This window comes from Phaethon lepturus, unplaced genomic scaffold (genome assembly GCF_000687285.1).
Source record: "Phaethon lepturus isolate BGI_N335 unplaced genomic scaffold, ASM68728v1 scaffold11689, whole genome shotgun sequence".
NCBI classification, from domain to species: domain Eukaryota; kingdom Metazoa; phylum Chordata; class Aves; order Phaethontiformes; family Phaethontidae; genus Phaethon; species Phaethon lepturus.
Genome location: NW_010562812.1, coordinates 60,200 through 82,808, shown reverse-complemented (window position 1 = coordinate 82,808; position 22,609 = coordinate 60,200). Strand labels below are relative to the sequence as shown.

The 22,609-nt window shown below is 36.5% G+C and overlaps 1 protein-coding gene across 1 annotated transcript in view; it reads right to left on the bottom strand.

The window, feature by feature from the left end:
* Window positions 1-3,189: 3,189 nt before the first annotated feature.
* CLEC16A (C-type lectin domain family 16, member A) overlaps window positions 3,190-22,609 on the bottom strand; it is a 71,927-nt gene continuing 52,507 nt past the window's right edge. Inside the window, 2 exon segments of the mRNA XM_010294403.1 lie at window positions 3,190-3,560; window positions 14,039-14,185. Of these exon segments, the coding sequence (XP_010292705.1) occupies window positions 3,190-3,560; window positions 14,039-14,185 (518 nt within the window).

Sequence of the window (22,609 nt, the reverse complement as noted above, 5' to 3'; positions counted from 1 at the left end):
GCTTCTCTTCTCAAAAGAAAGAGAATAATAGAACTGTTTTATGTTAACAGAATATGGCTGAAGATAGGCATAGCCTCTATAAACAAAACACTGAGAATTTAGCAACTCTGCAAAATTTTGGCATTTTGCTCTGGAACATTGCTGTATTTATTTTAGAGTGATCCTAACTCCCTCTGCAGTATTACACTGAAATAATGAGCTTTTTGAACGGTCAGTTTAGCTTCTGCTCTCAATTGCCACTTGGTACTTGCATTTGGTTAAAAAGAGAGTGATGTTACACTAACTCAAATCAACTTTTGTTTAGAAAAAAATACATTTGTGGCTGATCTGCTAATGCTTTCTTGGTTGAGTTTCCTTTTTACAGTGAAAGGGGGATAAGGAAACAGCCCTTGAGTTTTTCTGATAAGGACAAGATAGATATGATACTCTTCAAGGAATTGTAGATGAGTAACACCATGCTTGCAAAGATAAAAGACAGACGATGACAGATTATTTCAGCATCTCCAGAGCTTTTACAATCAGAAATCTCCTAATGCAGCATCACAGTCAAATTGTATACACATAAGCCTTTAATATTAGAAGCAAAGAAGTCCAAAACCAATTGCCTCTGTGGCATAACGATTCAGAGATTTAGGTTTGTCTATACCAGTTGTGGCATTTATATAACACCACAACATTGGTAGAGCTGGTGCAGACAGAGCTTTCACAGTGTAATTCCATCTTTGCAGAGAGATTTTGATAGAACTGCTAAAAAAATATCCCACCTTACCACCCGTTGACCAGCAAGGCTCTGCCAGCAGCAGACCAGAGAGGAGACCCAGTCTTCTATTTTCCTAATAATAGTATCTATCTCAGTCATTTCCTGTGAAGCTCTCAGTAGACAACTGGTCATGAGATTTAAAAGCCACTGAAAGGCAAAAGCACAAAGTCAGCTTTCTTTCCCTTTGTCCCATTTCTTGTGCAGTATGGCTCAAGGGTGAGATTATGCATACCCATTAAAAAGACTCCTTGTGCATGGTCCTAATCTTGCTAGAACTGAATTTGAAGTTAGATAAATAAAGATCAAGGTTTTCCTGTCTAAAATCAATTCTATTTTAGGGAACTCAGCCTGCACAGTGGCATTTTGTGTAATCTAGGTCAAGAGTTAAGGTTAAGAACTAACATAAAATGCTTTCAAATTAGGTAAAGCATCATTTTTTACAATGATCTTTAGAATATTACTGGGGCTACAGTGTAATGCTGCAAAATATTAGAGGAATCTAGACTGCAATCAGTTCAGCTAATAAAAATTTATGTGGTCCTTGTGCCCAAATTGCTGCTGGTTTAGGAACACATACATTAGCTGCAACGGTGACTGCAGTGTAAACTCACCCTAAGCATATGACCAAAAAAGAAGGTAGCAACGCTAAATTCTCATCCCATCTCCATAGCAGCGCTGAGGACACCTAACTCTCAGAACTCATTTAGAGTTTGGGCCACTCTGGAATGGTGAGAATACTGGCTAATTCAATTTGAGACAAAGTAGAATCACAAAAAAAAAAGAAATTAACAAAACTGCATGCAAAAGCTAATAAGGGAAGAAAAAAAATTGCTGGCCTTCAATAGCAGACACAACCTTGTATACATGTTTTACAAAGATTAAGTTATTACATGAAGGAAAAGATGGAAAAAGCAAGCAAAGTTATACTTGTGGATTAGTCAATCTCATATATAAATATAACATTTAAAATCATTGCCAAGTATTCCATCTGACAGCCACGAAGAGGTACAGTAAGAGACTGGGAAGTAGGTAATAACTTTTCAGATTCACCTACTTGATATGAAATCACTGCTAGTAAAGACAGAATGAGAAAAATTGCACTGATGACTGAAATCGAAATACCAAGTAAATAGTAGTCTTCAATCTTTGAGAGACAGAAAGGACTCAATGTTATGAGCGGACTAATAATGACAATATGCTCATTTTACTACTAATTTAAATCAACACACATGGAAAGTGATGAGAAATCTTAAATTCCATTCACATTAAATTACCTATCAAATCAGCAAAGAACATTCCAAACTTTAATCAACACTTTTCCACTACTTTGTCAACTTGGTATCAAGATCTAGGAAGCAAAGTAAGGCAAGCATAAACTCAGAATCACTTTTATGTAGCAATGTTGTTTAACAGTGATACTATCCCAGATAGGAAAAAAACTACACAATACCTTTCCTTTTGAGTTTCAGACTTGCAAGTATTATCACTTAGATGTGGTGACCTTCTTCCTACATGAAGATGAAAAATTTAAAAAATCTCTTTAGAGTAAAACTGCTTCTGTCTGCTTCTAGAAGTTGTCCTTCAGCAGCAAGGATATCATCATTCCTCAGAGGTGTAGCAATTTGACTGTCAGAAGCAAACAAACAAGCTATAGCAATCTCTTAAAATATTTCACATTCCTCTGTAGCTGGTTAAGCAAAGACTGAAGTAGTCTCAAAAATCCCTTATGTTAATTTGAATAAGCATTTGTCATGAAATTTCAGGTTTTTACCTTTTGAAAAATTGATATGTATCTTGCTTTGAATGAGACTTTGAAATAAGTATTACACATGGAAAACACAATATTGATGTCTGGAGTCTTACAAAGACAACACTGAAAGTGGCCAAGCCTGCTGGTATCATGCAGACCTCCAAAAGATGGATGAGATCAGGATTTAAAAGCAAAACAAAACAAACAAACAAACCAACCAACCTGAAAAACACACCATGTCTCAAACGGAAATGTTATCTCTGTACTACGATATATAATTTTTTCAGGTCAATGGTATGTCTCCAGTTTCAGAGAAGTAATGATACAGTATTCTGAAGTCAGGTATCCAAAAGTTTCTTCACTTTGCCATAATACTGTAGACCTTTTACAATTAACTTAGTTCCCGCAGCTGGAACTCTGTAATAGAAAGAAAGGAGGTGCTCTGAAATACTTCCATGTTCATGTATAATAGAAATTGGTAGGAAACCACCAGTCCAGATTCAAAAGTTGTGTTTTTCTTCTCCAGTTTAAATATGCTGAGCATCTGATGTTTACTCTAAAAGCTGCCCACATTCTCTTTCATCCGTGGGCCCCTTCTTGCGACCAGATGGCCTCGCAGGCTCCAGGAAGTATCTGCACTCCCCAAGTAAAAACAACGAAGAATTTGGTTGCATTTGCTTCACTGTTTAGCACAGTCTGCAAGTTGGCTTTAGTCAGAACATTCTTCCTCTACCTCTTTTACCTTGCAGACTTCAACTTCAGATTGCAAAGAGGACTGAGGAATGCAGCTGAATGTCCGAATGCTGTGTGGATCAACTGGTGGCACCAGTGTAAGCGACTCCACACTTAGTGCATCTGTATTGTCATCTGTTATTAATGATATTGTGGGCTGCTGTGCAGGAATCAGGCTAGGAGACAGGTTTGCTGTTTCTATGTCACTGTTTTTTATAGCATTCTTGCTAGGCCTTGAGACAGCTGAAAGAGTTTCATCAGTCAACATCATCTGACCAGAAATGGTCATCTGAGGCTGCTCTGGAGCTGAAGCATCATCTAATAAAAGAAACACCAAGAAACAATCAATGTTCAACTTAGTATGTACATTAAGCCTAACAGTATACTGTCATTTATGAATATTTAAGAATAACTGTGTGGAAAATGCAGCTCTGTGAAACACTATGCTTATATATTCACTTTCTAGTCATTAGAAATAAACCAATTATGATGGCATAATATAAAATGCCAGCAGGAACCTGTTCAAATTAGGAACCAGAAAATTTTACACATTTAGTATTAGACTACGCAGCAATATCAGAAATCTTCCTAGAGAGAGGAAATTGAGGGAAAGAATAAGAAAACCCCTCCAGTATTTAGTATAGACTAAAAGGAACAGCTACCCCACACCAGGAAGCTCTTTTGAAAAATAATTAAACAAAAAAAAGAATCCCTATATAACTGGTTTTCACAAGAGGTGGCTTGTTTCTTACAAAAATTTGGAAATCATTCTCTCATTTCATTCTCCAGATTCACATTTAAGTGACACCTCAAACACAGAAAGCAGAACTATGGAAGAACAGGAAGGAGAATAATGTGCTTACTGTAACTGAAAGGTACTGCAAAATAATTCTGTTTTTATACAGGCTTGTGTTGTATGATTTTTTTGTGCTCCTAGGCATGGAGCATACAACACAGATAAAATTGGGAATAAGCATTACATACCACAGAGAACTGATTGCTACTACACCTTCCCACGCAATGAAAAAACCCAACACATTAACAGCTATTCGTACTGTCCTTTTCCCCCTGAAAACCCTAGCTAACCATCAAGTAAACTGCTCGTTTGGCTCAGATGGATAGTGAATGGAAGGGATGAGGCAACACAGCCTTATATGAGCAAGTATACACCAGAAAAATCAGGGTTTTTTACTTTTTAGACTAGAGCAATAAATGCTATTAAAGTAACAGGTATCCAGCTTCAAGACAGACCATTTTTAGAGCTCTTGTAAGACAGCATGTGTTCAAGTGTACAGGCATCTGCCGTAAAGTCTACAAGGCAATGTAGTGAATACAGAAGCCAAGAATTAGGTTCTGTTTTTAATACACAGTAACCTTAAAAATATTTCAGTTTCAATATGATTCCAATTAATCCTGTAAAAGAACAGAAAGCATGAACAAAAGGCAAAAAAAGAAAAACAAAGCTGAGAATGGAATGGATATCAGTAAGGTATCAGTGGAATAACAGTAAGATTATCTTTTTTTTACCTTTCTGCTAAGATAACCCAAATCAATGGTGTACTCTCATTTCATAAAACTACTCAATTTTACTTTTTGCTGAATCGATGGCTAAACTTTCTCACTTCAATAAAAAAAAAATTATAGATTGTAAAAAAGTCTCCTTTCAAATAAAAGGGACATCACTGGTTATTCTTGAAAAATAAGGACAGATTCAAAGTAACTGCAGATTCTTCTTTTAGCTGTCAAGAAGCTTTAGTAAGAATGTAGCGATTGATAACAGAGGAAGTGATGCAAGACTTGCATGGAAAATGAACTGCTAAAAACATTGAAATGAAGTCTCGTTTCTCTGAAAGTTTTATAAAAAGTTTCCATAAGTTTTGTAAAAACTTAAAAGAATATCAAACTTCTTTACCAAGACTATTTTTAATCTTAATTTTAGTATGAATATTGACCAAAACTCAAGGTTCAGAAACCTAAGATTCTGGTAAATAAAGTATTATCAAATCAACAGCATTCTGCTCAGGAATGTTACATACATCACATTTCTACTGCAGTTCTGCTATTTCACTTCTGATTCTGCAGTTCATTTCTTAAACCATTCCTCCCTCTACCAACAAAATAATAATATATTTTCTCAATATTGTCATTTACTGAAATCATGACAGACATACTTTTTTTTTATTATGCTGTATTGTCCCCAAATCCTTCCACGTAGGATCTAAACTAATGCTGAAGTGACTCCCTTCTTAATGCCACAAGTATTTGAAAAAAGGCTCCATAAAAAAAATCTGGAGTCAACAAGCCCAAATTTCCTATCCAAAAGTCTGAAAAAACATTCAGAAAAAAGTTAAAAATATCAAAAAATGTAAGCAGAACAATACTCTGTTCGGTATTCGAGCTACAGTATTTCTAGAAAATACAAAATTGAGCTATTCTGTGTTTCCCTCTTGCTTTTATTTACTATTGATAGAAGTAAGTCTCTCTCCTCTACTTTCAATATTTCATTAGTCACTGTCAGAGCTTCACTTCTGTTACTCTGTTACTCTATTTAAGGGAAGCAGTGACAGATTTCTCTAACCTAGCATAGCATTACAGCCAAAATGACTAGGTATTCACCAGCTGCCACTAGTCCCTGCAGAGGCAGAAAGCAAATACCAGTACACAAAGGGGCAGGTGAGGAAGACTTTTTTACATTGTCTAGAAAAGGTCAATAGCTCTCAGCATTATTTTGCAATATATGATCTCTTCTGGACTAATACTTAACTAAAAATCTTACTCAGTCACAGCTAGAAACTGGCTGTGAGAGCAGTACTTAGCATCTTTGTGACCAAGCTCTCAAATCCATAGGCTACTTGATGTGTATACTTAGCTTGAAACTGCAGCTGTAAGTAAATTTACTTGTGCTAATTAAATTTTTATCCATGATCATCTCCCATACCTTTTGGATACAAAGACAGAAGAAAACAATCCTAGACTACAGTTGAAAGAAACTAAATAGAAAAGAGAATATAGACATCCAGCATCTTGGAATGAAAATTTGGTATATAAGAAGCATTACAATGCAAAAATCACATCCCTCTCTTGATGTAAAATATTTTCACATATAACACCTCTGAGTTAATTGAATACATAGCTTCAGGACAATAATTACTAATGAGAAAATCTTTGAGGCTCAAAATTTCAAAGCCTTTTGAAGTCATACTCAATTCAGAGAAGGATCCAAGTAGAGAAATATATATCTATGTATGATATGAATTCCTAAACTTTCTGAAACTGGATTAAACAACTGGCAAAAAGATGCACCCTAGCTGAAAAAAAACCCACCAAAACTGACGAAGGGATTATTACATGAATGCCTGTCTCTAAAATCCAGATGGGTACCAAGCTCTTGACTCAAAAGAGTTTCAAGGCACCCAGTATGTTTAGAGATTAAGTTCGCTACCCATTATCTGGAACTTCTGCCTATGTATCTATAAAAATGGCTTTCAAAAAAACACAAACTCCTAACACTTGATTCCAGTTTGACTTTTGGATAGAAAGAGCAAAAATAATTGTCATTTTTACCCAAATAAAATCACCAGTCACTAAGATATGCTCTACTCTTGAGTATCAAAAAATTATCATCTAATATGGGAAAACATATTTACCGCTCCCTAACCCCCATGTATTTCAGCAAGTGTTCTGGCAAAAAATAGAAGCCAGATCTGCAACAAAACCAGGGAGAGTGAAGTCAGTTTCTTAAAACAGTTGTGATGTTAACATTTAGTTCTAACAAACACTCCCCACATACCCTCAAATTTAAGTACCAAACAAGGTTTGAGAAGAGAGTGTAATTTTGCAAGTTTTTGGGTATTACTAGCGCTCGCTGACTGAAGTGGCTTCAGCAACCTTAGGTGTTTTTCAGCGCTTCTATAATGCTACCAAGGTTATCATTACAGCAAAAAAATCCAAACCAAATCACTCAACTTCTGTTACATTAACTTAGGTAAGGGTGATTATTACTGAAAGAAGATAGAAAAGAACCAGAAAAGGAAAGAAAGAATATCATCTACAAAGAAGTGTCCTAAGCTGTACAACAACATACATGAAAAGATAACAAAAATATAAACAGGATATTAGTGAAAAGATGCAAATTAAATCTATAAACATGAAAAACGGTATTTATATAATATTAACAGAGTAAAATGTCTTCATGCCATGAGAGTAAAAAAAGAGAAATTAATTAGATACAAGTCAAAATAGGTTATATAAATAATAAATTATCCTGAAGCATATTTTCATCTTTTTTGCATCTGCTTCCCCTCCTCACCTCATCAGGCAATTAAACAGTTCATAAAGCCATCTGCCCGAGTTTGATGATCATAGAAATATTAGGCTTGTGCCATCACAGTTCAAGGACAGTCTTATGCTGAAGGCTTGTCCATTTTACGTGAGTTATAAAGAGATTTCTTGCTGCTAGCCAAGTATCTGCATTACTGTCCATCCAGGAGCCTGTGCTTACTAAGTTCCACTACAGCCATGGCTGCCCCTGTGCAAATGAAGACATAGCTGCTTTGAAGCTGGAAGCTCGATAGCAGAATTTCCTTCTTGGGCAAGAGAGCCAAGACACATAGGAGAAACTGCAGATAAGGCTTTCAGAAAAAGCTAATTATTGCTTCATAATTCTCCCCCCAAAAACAGTAGAGACAAATATTTATAATGCTTTCTTCAGCTTCCTACCTCACTGTCATTGCTGTCAGCATGGAAACCAAACATGTTCTATTAACTATTACGGCTTTTGAAAGCTTATGGAGGAACCTGCCTGAATTGATATTGTGCGAGTTTCTGTTGCAGCTGCTGCTTGAAGACCTAAACCCAGTGTCCACCGTGACTGTCAGCCTCCGACAGACTAAACACCCGCCGACGTCCTTTCCTGCCAGATCTTACTAGAGGAAAACACAGCGATATATCATACAAAGGCTTTAACAATGAAACAAGGAAGGGAATTTGGAATGAAGACAAAGGATAAATGTTAGAGTAGCAACAAGAGTAAGTGACAAGGACACATCCGTAACTGCTGGTATCTTGAATACGATTTGACACCACACCAAGAGTCTTGTAAGTTTGGGAAGTACTTCTGAAGCTGGTAGTATTCTTTCTTTAGAAATAAGTGAGAGTAACGGAGTTTAATTTTTTGCTTACCTATCTGGAAACGTTCATAATACAGTTCAAGCTATGTGTGGCAATACCAACAGCACTTAAACTGAGGAGGGACTGGCAGGCATTTATGTGCATTACAATGTACTCAGACGCTTTAGATATCTTGAGAGAAGCTATTTATCACAAATTCTGGTGACACAGAATTATTCTGATTTCCACTGTCCATAAATTATAAGAGGTGCACTACCATGTAGATGACAATACTTCAGACCATTCAGCCCTACTATTCTATGATATGAAACTGAAGTATTAGATTTGGTTTATAATAAAGCCAAACACACTGTTTTAAAAGATAGCAGCAGTTCAGATGATGATGCTTGGTGCATAGGAAGTTTCTAGAACAGAAACTTCCTAGAAACAAAAGTACTCCTCACCTAGTTAGAAAATTACCAGCATCGTAGAACAGAAGTGATCAAACCACATTTACACTACTGATTATAGAGGGAAGAGACAGGGATGGTTTCAGTAAGATGGCAGGCACTGCTCTCACAGGCTCTCCATGCTTGATTAATCATCCTCTCCTTGGAATATATGAGTTTTATTTTACAGTCTGGAATCCAATATATTCTCTGCAACAAGGGACAGCTATTTGTACTTATTTTAGACCTTTTATCATCAATATCTGCCAGAAGTGTGAAATACAGCATAAGTGGCATAGAAGATCAATGCCTTCTGAAGTCCTCAATATCCATTTACTCCAATGTAAACATTGCCTTAAGTATTGAAGCCAATTGTATTTTAAACCTTAAGACAACTTAAAAAGTGATATAGTACAGCACAGAGGACATCACACATACATAATTCTGGAAGACTGCTAACTTACAGTAAGAGAGCTTCTTTATCTTAATCCTTGGCATATATAAAAATAAGCACTTTAAAGAAGTGCATGGTTCCAGCAAGTGTAGCCAAGAAAAGACTGTATTCTAAGGTCAGAAGCTTGATGATTAAAATCTGCCCGGCAAAAGAACATTTTTATCTTATGCATAGCAACACTTCAATTGGAAATATTAAAAAAAAAAAATAATCATGTAAATACAAAGAAAAAAACAACCTGACAGCAGCATACGCAGAATCTGATACTGCTTTTTCTGTCTTGCTAGGGATTCTGCTTTCTTTAAGGGATGACTTCTGCTTTTTCAATTTTAAGGAACAGAGATCTTGTAAAGGGCTAAGCTTAATTCCCAAATACTGCAAGTGGGGGAGCTGCTAGGCTTTAAAATATCTATGCTATTAAGTACTGTGACAATTATTAGGTAGGATAGTTGATAAACTCAGGAATCATAAGAAGCTTATTTTACTCATGACAAAGCAGTAAATGCAATTATTGTTCTCTTACAATGACTGAAACATGCACAGCAGTCATATGCTTTCATGTAAGTTTAGTTAACCTCCCTCCTCACATTAAGATACTGTGTGATTGTTTGATGCAAGTAGGAGTGATAGCAAGTAAAGCATTTTTACAAAACAACAAATTAATTTTTTCCTACGATACATTTTTGGAAGATCTTTTACTGTTTAACTATTAATATATACTCTATCTTGTAACCTTGTTTTCTCTCAACTAACAATTATGCAATTTGTCTTTATTTTGTTCTCATCTATTACTGTTTAATGTAAAAGTCAGTGTGTATGTTCCAAATCTGATCTCCTGAAACAACTCTGTGAAGATTACAGGTACCATCTCAAATATATCAAACTCTGAACAGTTTAAGTCTGTCGATTGACAGTAGCTTAGGACACTATAATCACAAGTTTACAGTAGAAACAGCTGTCATGGTTTAAGATGTTGCTCTTAAGGAAGGCAGTTGAGGTAGTTTCCTTCAAGTCCACAGACACATGTCCCCTTTATGTTGTCTGGCCTTGCTGACTGAAGTTCCTGAGCAACCTGACATGTTTCCCATGGTCATCAACCTGAACTAAAGAGGGAGGGACAGAGAGCACTTATGTGTGCTCACCTGAGTGTGTTTAAAGTGGAATGGGAAATGAGAAGGGAGATTCAAGTGTGAAAAAAGGTGGCAGCATTCAAGTGCTATCTTGAGGCATAAAACAGATCTTGGTAACCGCTTGTTGTTCATCAGCTGCTTGTTACTTCCTCCTTGAAGGAGACACTTCACATCATGCAAGCCTCCTCTTCTGCTTCACAGCAGAGTAAGGCAGGTTAGTTTCAATTGTCCTCAACAGGTTAAGGGAAAAATCACATTGTTTTACATTAAAGTGGATGAATACCAACAATTGTTTCCCTAACTCAGCTGAGTGGTCTGTAGGACCTGATATAACACAGACAGTTGTCAAGACACTCTCGCTTATTTCAGCCGTGTACTACTTCTGTTCATGCCGAAGCCTATGGAACAGCTATCTGGACATACCAAACAGGTAACTTCTTTCACAGTTATGTTCCTGGCAACATTGTCCAGTATAGATCACAATTACATATACACACTATAAAAGCGAGAACATTCATTACAAACTTGCAGTAAACTGGTCAAATCAGTTAATGCAGAAACATTGTTCCCAGGAATAGACAACAGTACCGATCTGACACTGAAGATTAGCAAAAAGTGTCAAAGCAGCTCCCTAGGTTGGAGAAAACCCTCCCCATGCCCCCACCCCCCAAAGACCCAGCTCCAGGGCTTTCAGAATCTTCCCTCGTCTATACCAAGGACCTTGAGACACCATCAGCCACTCTGCTATAACTATTTAAAATATTACTTGCTCATTATTGGCTGCAACTACATTAGCAGTTTGGTTCAGACCAATAGAGCAGCTTTGAAGAACTATGCGCACTTACTGCTTTAGTCTGATTTTAAGAACAGTTTCTGTGCGTTAATGAGATTCTTTCACATGGAAACCAAGCTATAAGATATGCTGCTTCGAATATTAATAGCAACATACGTCTGAACTTATAATTGGTCCTTCTCACAATCACATACATGGCATGGATGCTTGGTCCAAAAGGTCAGAGTAAATATGGTCCACAGCAAAATCCCTAAGCCACATGCAGAATAGATGCATGCACATCAGTACCAACTGTTCATTGTCCTATTGCACCAAATTACCTGCTCATGCACATACAGCCACTGTCTTCCTCTGTTACTGCTGTCTGACTAGAGTTAGCAAAACAAATACAGGAGCTGAGCTCAAAAGTCATCCCTGTAGCAAGTTAATGGAAGCTGCTGACTTGGGATTGGAGTAGCTGATGCAGAGTCTCATGTTCATTTCTACTGACTTTGCTGAAGGTTACTATGCTCATAGTGGTAAGGCACAGAGAACTACATCCTCACAACTAGATTTGCTAAAACATCTTCATCAGTGCACCTAGATCCTGTGCAAAAAACCAAAACCCACCCAAAGACTGTTTTCCTGCATGACGTGTGGCATTTTGAACATACTTTATGATTAAGCCACAATGAAGCAATGAAGGTCATACTAAGTGTGGACAGTTCATGCAACCTAACTGGTAAGGTGCAGACTGAAACCAGGCATTTGTAAAAAACCTTTCCTCTGTTTATTGGGGGTGTTTAGGTTTGGTTTTTGTGTTGGTTTTGTGTTTGGGGGTGTGGGTGTAAGTTTGGTTTTTTTGTTGTTGTGGGGTTTTTCTGTTTGTTGTTTATTTTTGTTTTGTTTTTTTAAACAATGAGCAGCCTCCTGTCACCAGGCTTTTTAAAATTGCAGGAAAAATAAACAAAGTTATGTTATAAAAACACCAACATACTGCGTAAGTAGATTTTAATTTTGTTAACTACAGTCTATGATTATTCTTCAATAAGGCACTACTTTTATGCTAGATGAGGAATTATGTGCTCTGGATCTACTCAGTTTTTCATAGAAGTCAGACTATATGCACTTCAAAAACCTCAGTTTGAATCGTAGTAGAATCCTGCATCTTGCTTGATATTTCTGTGAACTAGCACGTTGCTTACAGCAACAAAAATAATTTAGACTTTTTGCTTTCATTTACTTTACCACAGTTTTCTCTTAGCCACTGTTGCCAAGAACTTGTAGTTGCATTTCACTTCCTGACCACAGAGGATTCAAATACAGCAAAGGACACCATAGATGAGCCTTTTTACACTGCTAAGGAGAAACATGTAGTCAAACAAATGTTTTCCTGTAGTGCCAATCTCTAGTGAGACTTCTGACAAATGATACCCCTTCTCTGGGTAGTCACCACATATTAGCTAGGCTGTCAAGACACTGGATAACAGCAATCCCTTACCAACAGAGAAAATAAAATTAGGTCATTCCAAAGTTTTGACTAGATTGCATATAGAAAAACATTCCAAATTTTATTCTGGAATTACACATATTGCAGGAATATTTTTACTATATGTTAGTCTCTCACAGTAATCGAGACTCTTTGTGCTAGAAAGCTTTACATATCATTCATAAGTTTCATACGCAGCCTTTGCTTACCCTTTCCAGCAATACTTCTTGCAGGGATAGTCACTTTGGACATATAATGGATATTGATCTCCTGGCACTGTTCAGTGAAACCCACAAAACACTAAATGCCTGACAAAGATTACATAATTTCCCATAGGACTGCAAAAAAGTTTAGATCTACATGAGGCTTCCAAATAAAGGCAAAATGTTGTGTCTTAGAAGGGGGAACCAGAACAACCACTTCAAGGAGTGATCAACAATGGAAGTGATTGTTAAAATGAGGGTGCTGTTTGAAATGCTCTTGAGAATCAAGTTACCTCTATTGTTTTATAATCAAAATGAGGCAGAGCTGGTCAGTTCTAGCCTGAAAGGATTTCACTATGCACCCTTCAGGATTTACTTCTTGTTTAGTCTCCTTCTTAGGGCTTTACCTCACACATAATTTGCACTCAGAACAAACATCATTACAAGATTCTCTACAAATACTACACAAAAAAAAGGAGGAATCAAGGTGTTCTAATGCAACAGGAGTCTCAGTATAAACATACTCACTAAATATACTGACCAACACAAATACATGGTAGCTACACTTATGAAAGTTTACTGTCAGTCTATTTATATAGCAGTTTCTTCTGCACCAATGAAACAGCCTCCTCAAATGTGGTGGTGTTCAGCCAAAAGAGTGTTATTGCAAAAGCCTAACAATATTAACATCCTAAATAACTATTTAAAAATATTTCATATTTGACCCATTGTTACAAATTAATATGAATATCAGATAAACATACAAAAGCAAATGTCACCCAGTTCATAAAAAGATGCTTCATGTGGAGATCAACTTATCCACTGTGGTGAAAGGCTAACAGCTTAGATTACAAATTTACCAAAGCAATACTTCAGTTTAAAAAACAAAACAATAACCAACAATAACATTTTAAATTGTATGTGCTAGGAGATAAGTCAGATAACCAGAACATTATTTCACCAGTACTTAAAAACACTGCTGAAAGATGCCAAGTATTTTTTAGAGTTCCAGAAAGCTGAAGGATCATTAAAAGTTGCAGCACAATTTACTTTAACTGGTTTAGTTGAATGATCAAGTGATCTAAAACCAAAAAGTCCTACTGTTTTTAATCCAATAACACAGTAACTTAATTTTACAATAAACTACTCTACATCCCTTAGCACCTAGGCCAAAAATCGCAATTTAATACCTGATGGGCTCTGTGCAGCAGAAGGAGTGGATGTTGAGCTTGCAGTCACTGAATCACAGCGCCCTGTACTCCCACTGCCACTGGAAGGTGATGGTGATGAGAGCGGTGACGGATTGTGCTGATTTATACACTGGGCTACAGCAAAGCCTGCAAAACAGGACAATGAAGTTTATGACTTAATAATTAGCTTGAAAGAGTTAACCTACACGAATGAATTGAGAAAGGATAAGAGCAAATATGGCATCAAAGCAGTGCTAATTCACGTAGAGTCCCAGAGGATGCACTCGCTCCCACCTTCATCTTGCAAGCCTGAAAATCTGAATGCATCTCACTGAAAACACACTATACAAATGCTGATTAACGAACAAGAAAGTAAATGTTAAGGGATTAAAAACATTTTAAAACTTACAGCTTACAGAAACAGTCAAAACATGTCAAAACTCTTCAGTTTTTGATATATTCAATAAATTCATGGGTCACAGACCTTAATGTGATAAGGACATTGGTTAAGTCAAAAGTGAACAAAAACCCTCTTGGATAGAACCCTGAGCTACATTTTTTTATTGCAGAGATAACTTCAGAAAATTTTAATCAGTCAAGTCTAATGCTGGCATTGGATTTCATCCACCTCCTCACCAGTCAAACTTCTTCCAGTCTGAAGACTAGAAGGGTCTATAGAATGTCTGACAGCACTTATAAAATAAGTCATCTTCTGGCTTCCAGTCTAGTATTTCCTTAAATGCTTTACATTGCAGCTTCCTCTTCTTTCCTAACATAATCTTGCATTCATTCCTTTTTCCTTCCTCTGCAACCCTCTGCTTCAGTCTTTGACATGCCTTAACAAAATTTTCCTTTTAGTTCCTTCCCTCCTCACATACAATGACTCATGCACTTTCTCTTTGAAGATGGAATTTCAGAAAATATTGAGGACCTGCAGCACAGGGAAATCCATTGGAAGTATGCAATATGGGAAAGAAGTGCAAGGAAGGAATTAAAATCCCTGGTTTCTCAAAGCCAACATCTCAGAACTGAATAATCTAAGAATGAGGTACTTTGCAGTATTTAATTTCACTGATTTAGTCAAGATGAGAAGCCATCAGTACCCGGAATCTACATCATGCATTCACTGCATAAGACTACACTGAATCAGAAAGTAAACAATAGCTATTCCATTTATGTTGTGCAAAATATTTTGTGCCGAAGCATCTTGTGAGCCAAAAGACAACTGAAATTTATTCTTTTGGTTACTCACGAATGTGTTAGTTTGCCATATGTTCAGTCACATCCTAGTAAAATAAGTGCCTGCAAAGGTTTCTCCAGTTGAAGTCCAGCAGCACTGTAAACAGATGCTGAACATGTAGTAGAAGTGAACAACTAGTACATTTTTCTTTTATGGGTGAGAACGATTATATGGTAACTTTGTACAAAACAGATACTACATTAAAAACTTATCTGACATAACTAGCTTGTATATATGAACATTTTTTATATTGCCTTATGGCAATGTGTCTGGTTGACACGCTCTACTTGTGACAATTTCGAATTAAATTTAACACTAAATTTCAGACACGTACAGATGATAAATGCTGATGGCATACACTTGACCATTATTTCACCTCAACATAAACATAATACAAGAGCATCTTCGGAAGAGTTAGAATGCTTTACAACATCAGTCTTGTAAGAATGTAGTTTGTATTTGAGAAGAGAAGCTGGAATATAGAGCAAAAGAAGTAAATAAAAAAAATCCACAGTGTTTCAAGAGCCATGTTACTTTAAAAAAGTTTTTTTCCTTTTTTTAAGTAGTCATGTTCTATTATATCTGAGAAATACACTATTGTTTGTTGTTTAAAACATCTTGTGTTTTCCAGCAACTGTTAAAACTTTCTTAAAGCTTCTATTTTCATTTAACAACAAAATGAGTTTATCATTGCTGGGTCAAAAGCAAGCAAGCATGCTCTGGCTTTCATCAGACTTCAGATCAAAAAAGTCAAAGCTGTTAACTTTTTTATCAACCCTCTGCCAGATTATCAGAAAAAAGTTGTTCAGTGACACTATAAGGGGTTCAGGCTTGACAAGTTTGCTTTTGTGTTGAATAGTAAGACTTGCAGTGAAAATACTCCAGTTCTGAAAAACTTCACAAATTATTTTCACATGCTCTGTTGATCCCCATATGTTGAAGACCCCCACTTCGGGATGATCTGCAAACTCACTTGTGGTTAGACTGTTTGAACAAGTCAGGATATCTCCCATGAGATTAAAACCAGTAAGTTGCCCTTTATCTTTCAATCAGCAGTTCTTTTCCCCCTTTGCTCTGATTTCTCAGCTGAATTTTTAACTTATAGTTTTCATAGTTTTGTTGTTGTAGAAGTCAATGATTTATCTTGAACCACACTGGTATTATAAAAATGCAGAGGAATCAAAACCTTAAAGGTCTAGCATCTACCAGCATAGTAGCATTCTGCCATTAAAATGCTATGGAATTACCTGCTAGAGTTTACAACATGCTCTGAAAGAAAAGTTCATGAACTGCCCTTCCCACACAAGTCCAGTGGAGGCAACTACCACTGCACTGTTCATATTTCCTTGATCTCTTACGTCTTTTAGAAGATTACATCCTTCTTGTGGTTCTCAGACAACTTTCCTCACAACGACATGCCTATAGCAATTCCTCGATTTTATTAGTAAGGCTTTCCTTTGGCAGACATTCCTCCTCGTACCTGGAAGCTTTTAGTCATCTCTTCAGGTTTTGATAGCAAGCAGCTTTTTAGAAGTTGAAGCACTTCTTACAGCAAAAGAAATATCTTCAATATGGGCTGTATGTCAGGTGGTTTACGTAAGTTATCTCCTTCTCGAGTGAGTCCTCCTTGCTCTCCCATGGGAAAGTATTAATGCAAAAGTTTACTTTTTATTGGCAGTCCCCTGAATTATTGAAAGTAGTCATGATGCGCGTTATGAAACACCTAACAATATACTACTTCTTGCCTTCATTGCATAGTGAACAGTGAAAAGCAAAGTATCCAACAATCAGGTTCAACAAAAAGCAAATGCACCACACAATTTTTTTATTCTTTTACATGGGGAACCTCCCACAGCAGTGGATGGATGATTTGCTCATTATAGAGAATGTCCTATGTGGGGAATTTGCTGGTGCCATGCAGCAGGCAGCCCGTCAAGACTCAATTTAAATGGGCCTGTTACAAGAAGCATATTAAAGCTTTAAAACACAGACATACCAAGTCAGGAAAATGCTGTTAGCAGAAACATATAATGACAAGTTGCATTACAAGGAAGAAAAAACCAGAACATATGAAGAGAGGAAGACACAGGGGAAAAAAGCTAACAAACATCAGTCCTGTTAATAATTTGACTTAATCTGTGGTCCCACCTGTTACAGTCTACGTCCCATGCTTATACTCAAGAACTAGACACAAAACCACTTGCAGAAACACAAGGCTATCTGAATTGCTGTAGTACTTGCATAATAGTTTTAGATGGGCGAATGTCACTTTTACCAAGCTTTTCTCTTACTTTAAGTTACAATTCATTATGTCCAAGATGAACACCACTTGAAAGAATTAAATACCACAACAGCAGGAGACATCTATTTTAGTTAAAACCAAAATAGCTTGGTAAGTAGCTAATTATTCCATAAATGTAAATAAATCCATGTATTTTATTTCAGAAATCAGACTGATTGATCTTCTGCAATCATTTAAATCAGTTAAACTGAGGTTACACACAGCGATGCCTGATAGTCTGCAAAATGTTAACCACAAACTACCTCAAACGTAAAAGAATTCTATAGCACTCAGGGACACTGATACATATAGTTTTTAATATAGCAAATGTGCATTAGGTTTCTCATACATACTTCATATTTCGAAATACCAGTTAGGATGGGAAACAAGGAATAATCTATGGGCTTGGGACCACAAAAGTGAGGCAAAGCCATCTGTTAAAGTGCATGAAACTTGTTTTTGGAACAGTTACTAAAAGCCACTGTTACACAAGTGCTTATATCAATATATTTTGTCTCCCTTACGATTGCTGGAAAAAGTTGTACCCATCCAAGGCATTCTATATCCACCGAACGTTTGCACTTCAAGGGAGGAGAAATCTTCCATCCCCACCAAAATGGTAGAAATAGTAGAAAAAGTAAACAAGGTCTACTGTGACTATCACAGGAAAAGCTGGCCTGCTTCAGCAAGATTGCCTGCCTAAAGGTTCTGCAGAACAGCGCTCATGGCTTCATGTCCTTACGCTGAAGCATTTGCTTGCAAATGATCTTAACATACCTCCTCTCCCAGTACAGCTCCAGAGGAAGGATTTTAAGTGTGTTACAGGAAGGTAATTTAGATAATAGGGGAAGGTAAGTCTAAATAATTCAAAATACTGTAACTGGGAAACTAATGACCAAGAACAAATACTCTAACCAGGAAACTCCTTCAAGAAATAATTGCAAAGAAAAGGTGAGCAGAATTAATCATGACTATGGGAAGTAAAGTAACACTCAAAAGGTTCTAGAGGTGCCTTTGTTACTGCCTTATGACTCTCAAGTTGTGATAGAGGCTAGTTACAAACACAAATATTTCATTTCCACTAGTCATGATTCTGCTTCAACATAACTTAAATCTATTTAAGACTCAGCAAGGTATTACCATAAAGAAGTACCTTCCCAGTTCCTTGGAGATGATCTTATTTCCATAATCACAATGTTTCATAAGGCTGTGTTTCTTTCATAAAATATGTATCAACAGTTGTCCTTTTGCATGTTTTACATAACAGAAGCAAAATTTCATGCCAAAACCTGAAATAGGTTCTTAGCTTTCCTTTAAAGGAACTTTTTCTTAAGTAATTAATGCAAATCCTTCTGCTATATTGAAGAAAACCTTCCTACTGTCTTATAAATTATTTAATGTGAAAGATGGCCTGAACTATAAGATTTCCTAAGAATAAAATTTGAAGGCAAAGAGAAGGGGAGAGGGTGGTGGTGGCAGAGAACAGAACAAGCAAGAAGAAAAAAAAGCCTGAGATACAGAAAGAAAACCTTGGCCAAGAAAGCAGAAATTGTTTTCTCATTGTAAACAATATCTTCATTATCCCAGTGTCTTTTTTTCTGTGTTCAGATTTTTTTCTTTTTTATTCTTCTAAGTATAGTTGTCTCAAAAAATTCTCATGTCTCTCCATATTTTGATCCCTAGTCAAATCAAGGCAATGATGAACTTGAGCTTTTTTGCAAGTATGAATGAAAAAACACACCCTTACATGCCTGAAAACTATTTCTTTCACTAGTTATTTTGCATTTTTGCAAAGTCCTATTCTGCCTCAGAGAACTTGATGCACTTTTTAAGAAGCTCAACTTGTAGAGATTGTTTACATTTAAGCAACTGTTACAACCTCATAAAACTGTTTTAGAATAGAAACAGTAACTGTTTTAATGCAAAAAATGTTTTTGCTGCCAAGAAAAAACATGTACAAAACAAATTGATCACTTGAAGCTCTCTGCTGCCAGTAGCTGCTGCAACTTCCAACCAGCATTAAAAAATGGATTAACCGACATTTTTAGTCTCCCCATTTGCCATGCAATGCCAATATATGATGATTGTAGCTTTATTCACAGTTCTTCTCAATGTAGTACACTTAACAGACTAGTTTCAAGTCCAGTGATCAGGGGACTTAATTCTTTGCTATGGCTGACACTCCTCATGCCTTGCCAGCACATCCTCATTATGAGTGATACTTTGTTGAGACAGCATTCATTTTGACTGTCCTTTAATATTAGAGTTCCTTTGTGCATTAAAGTATGCCACAATTTCTTCCATCAACCAGAAGTCCTTTCTACCAGTTGAAAGAAATTAGAATAGTTACTGTAGTTCAACCAGCACGGAGAGAGCTAAAGCTTGTCAGCACTAAACCATAAGACTTGATAATTCTCAGTCTCAGAATGTGCTATTTTGAAGCGCTATTTTTTTTTGCTGAAAATAATCCTTGAGAATAGTAAACTCCCCAAATGGTAATAACCAAATACTGTTTTCAAACCTGTTTCTTCTTAAAAAACAAATCTAACTAGCAGTCCTGCATATTTAACTCTGTTTCAATGCTACCTTTCATTTCTTGCTCACAAGCAGTAATTCACATTACATAAATCAAGGTAGTTGTATCTTGTGTAATCTTAGTGCTGTCAAACTACCTTAATTAGGCACTTCTGCTTGAATACTTCTGCACAGAAATGATTTATTTCTGCCTCATTCTCATGACACAAGATTAGTATCTAGTTCATACCCCACAATTCTGATGACCAGGCAATATAAATAGTATTAAAAAGGCAGCAGAGCTGGGTCTTTAAAAGCAGCAGCCATAACTAAATATCAAACTTTGAATGGTTCAAAGAATATTAAGAATAAACAAACTGAGGTGATAAACTGAGTTAGCAGTTCTCCTCCATTATTCCTGGATAGAGCAAAGGAATTAAAAAATACTTTAAACATACTTATGGGCTATAAAAGCAACTGTATCCTAGAATCATGGAGCGTGGGACACTTCAACCACCTCACACTGGAAGTAACATAGTACTACACTATCCCAATCTGATGTTCCTACAGTAGCTGTGGTTGATGATGAACATGAAAGAGTTGATCAGAGTCTCACAATACAGTTCTAAAATAATTTGTATAGAACATTCAAATGTGCTGAGCAATCTAACCTCATAAAATTAGTAACAAGTGCAAATGATCATCAGCTGTGAATGTCAAGCCCCTCAGTACTTTGATCAAAAGGATCTGAAGGCACTTAAATTACAAGAAGTTATACACATTTCACGAAGGCATTAATATTATTCTTTAAAACAAAAAATCTATCATTCTATACACACCTGTGGTGACCTGCTAAAGAAGGACACATCATTTTTTATAGTGAATTTTCAGTCTATTTTATAGAGTGAATAATATTGACAAAACTAAAATAATTTTTATTCACATAAATCTGAACGATCTCAAAACACTGCTTAAACATTTCTTGGGCTTTGTTTAAAGTTTTCTTATTCCCAAGAAGTAATGCAAACTTTATATACACTTCTCAGCTACATTTTCTTTTTCATTTGAAGGGTTACAAAACTATAAAGGACCATTTTCTACCTCCAAATTTTAAAATATACTTTGCTTGCAATGGCTAATAGTAACAAGAAGTTTTTTCCCAAATTTCCCCCCCCAAATCCTATCATCATCGTCATATACTAAGGTATTAACAATGGAGAAAATAGTAAGAGTGATCTATTGATTCATTTTGCTTTCCAAAATAAATTTCCTCAGTAGGAAAGTGAGCACACTTTTAAAAATACTTGAGATGTAGGTTTTGCAGGAAATTGTTAATATTTCCCTTAAGACACACTCAGCATATAAATCTCAGTATACAGCTGGTATTTGAAACTAATATTTGCATTTGCTTGGAGTGGAAGTGATTATTTACTTTCAGTAGAAGACCTATGTTCACAGGACACTTATGAAATCTGATTGTTTCTTTGAAAACAATGTAATTATTTACATAAAAAGTGCTTCAAAAGCATCATATGAATACATAGCTAATACATAAGATGAGGAACAGTCCAGCCAACTAAACCACCCCTAAAATGCTCTAACATTCTGGCAAAGGCCATTAACCTAAAACAGACCCTGAAGTATATTCATGGTCATGACTTCATGATAAAATCGATCAAGTGAAGGATTTTGCTCCTGTTCTTCTCTGATAAGAATTGTCCAGTTTATCAAGCCAGTCACCTGGGATGATTACATCATCTCACTCCATTTGCATAACCTGTACTTTTTTTATAAAGAGTATTAACAGGGATGTTCTGGAGCATGGTATGTTATATTTGTCACCTTTCGCCCATCTTGCACAAAATCTGGTTTTAAGCTATAATAACTCTCACCCTCTTCCCCACAGATACCAAGAAGCTGGTATTTTCACTTTCAAATTGAAATATATATCGCTTTCAAAACAGACTTGAACTTTGGACCATGAAACAATAAAGAAAAAGTGAAGCACAGTTTGACTACAGTTAAGGTAACTGTATGCTCTCTAGTGAAATACGCAGAGCTTTATATATGCACTACAACAGAAAATGAACAAGACCAGACTGAAATAAATGTTCTTTAGACTTATAAATTCATTGAGAAGATGCGTCATGGTTTAGCCCCAGCCAGCAACTAAGCACCACACAGCCGCTCACTCACTCCCCCTCCCGCAGTGGGACAGGGGAGAGAATTAGGAAAAAAAACCTCGTGGGTTGAGATAAACACAGTTTAATAGGACAGAAAGAGAGAAGGAAACAACAATGATAATACCAACAAAGGAATGCACAAGAACAGGTGATGCCCAATACAGCAATTGCTCAGCACCCGGCGATCGACAGCCCGTCCCCGAGCAGCGATTTTCACCCGCCGGCCAACTCCAGTTTATGTACTGGGCATGACGTCGTATGGTAGGGAATATCTCTTTGGCCAGCCTGGGTCAGCTGTCCTGGCTGTGTCCCCTCCCAGCTCCCCGCGCACCCCCAGCCTTCTTGCCGGCAGG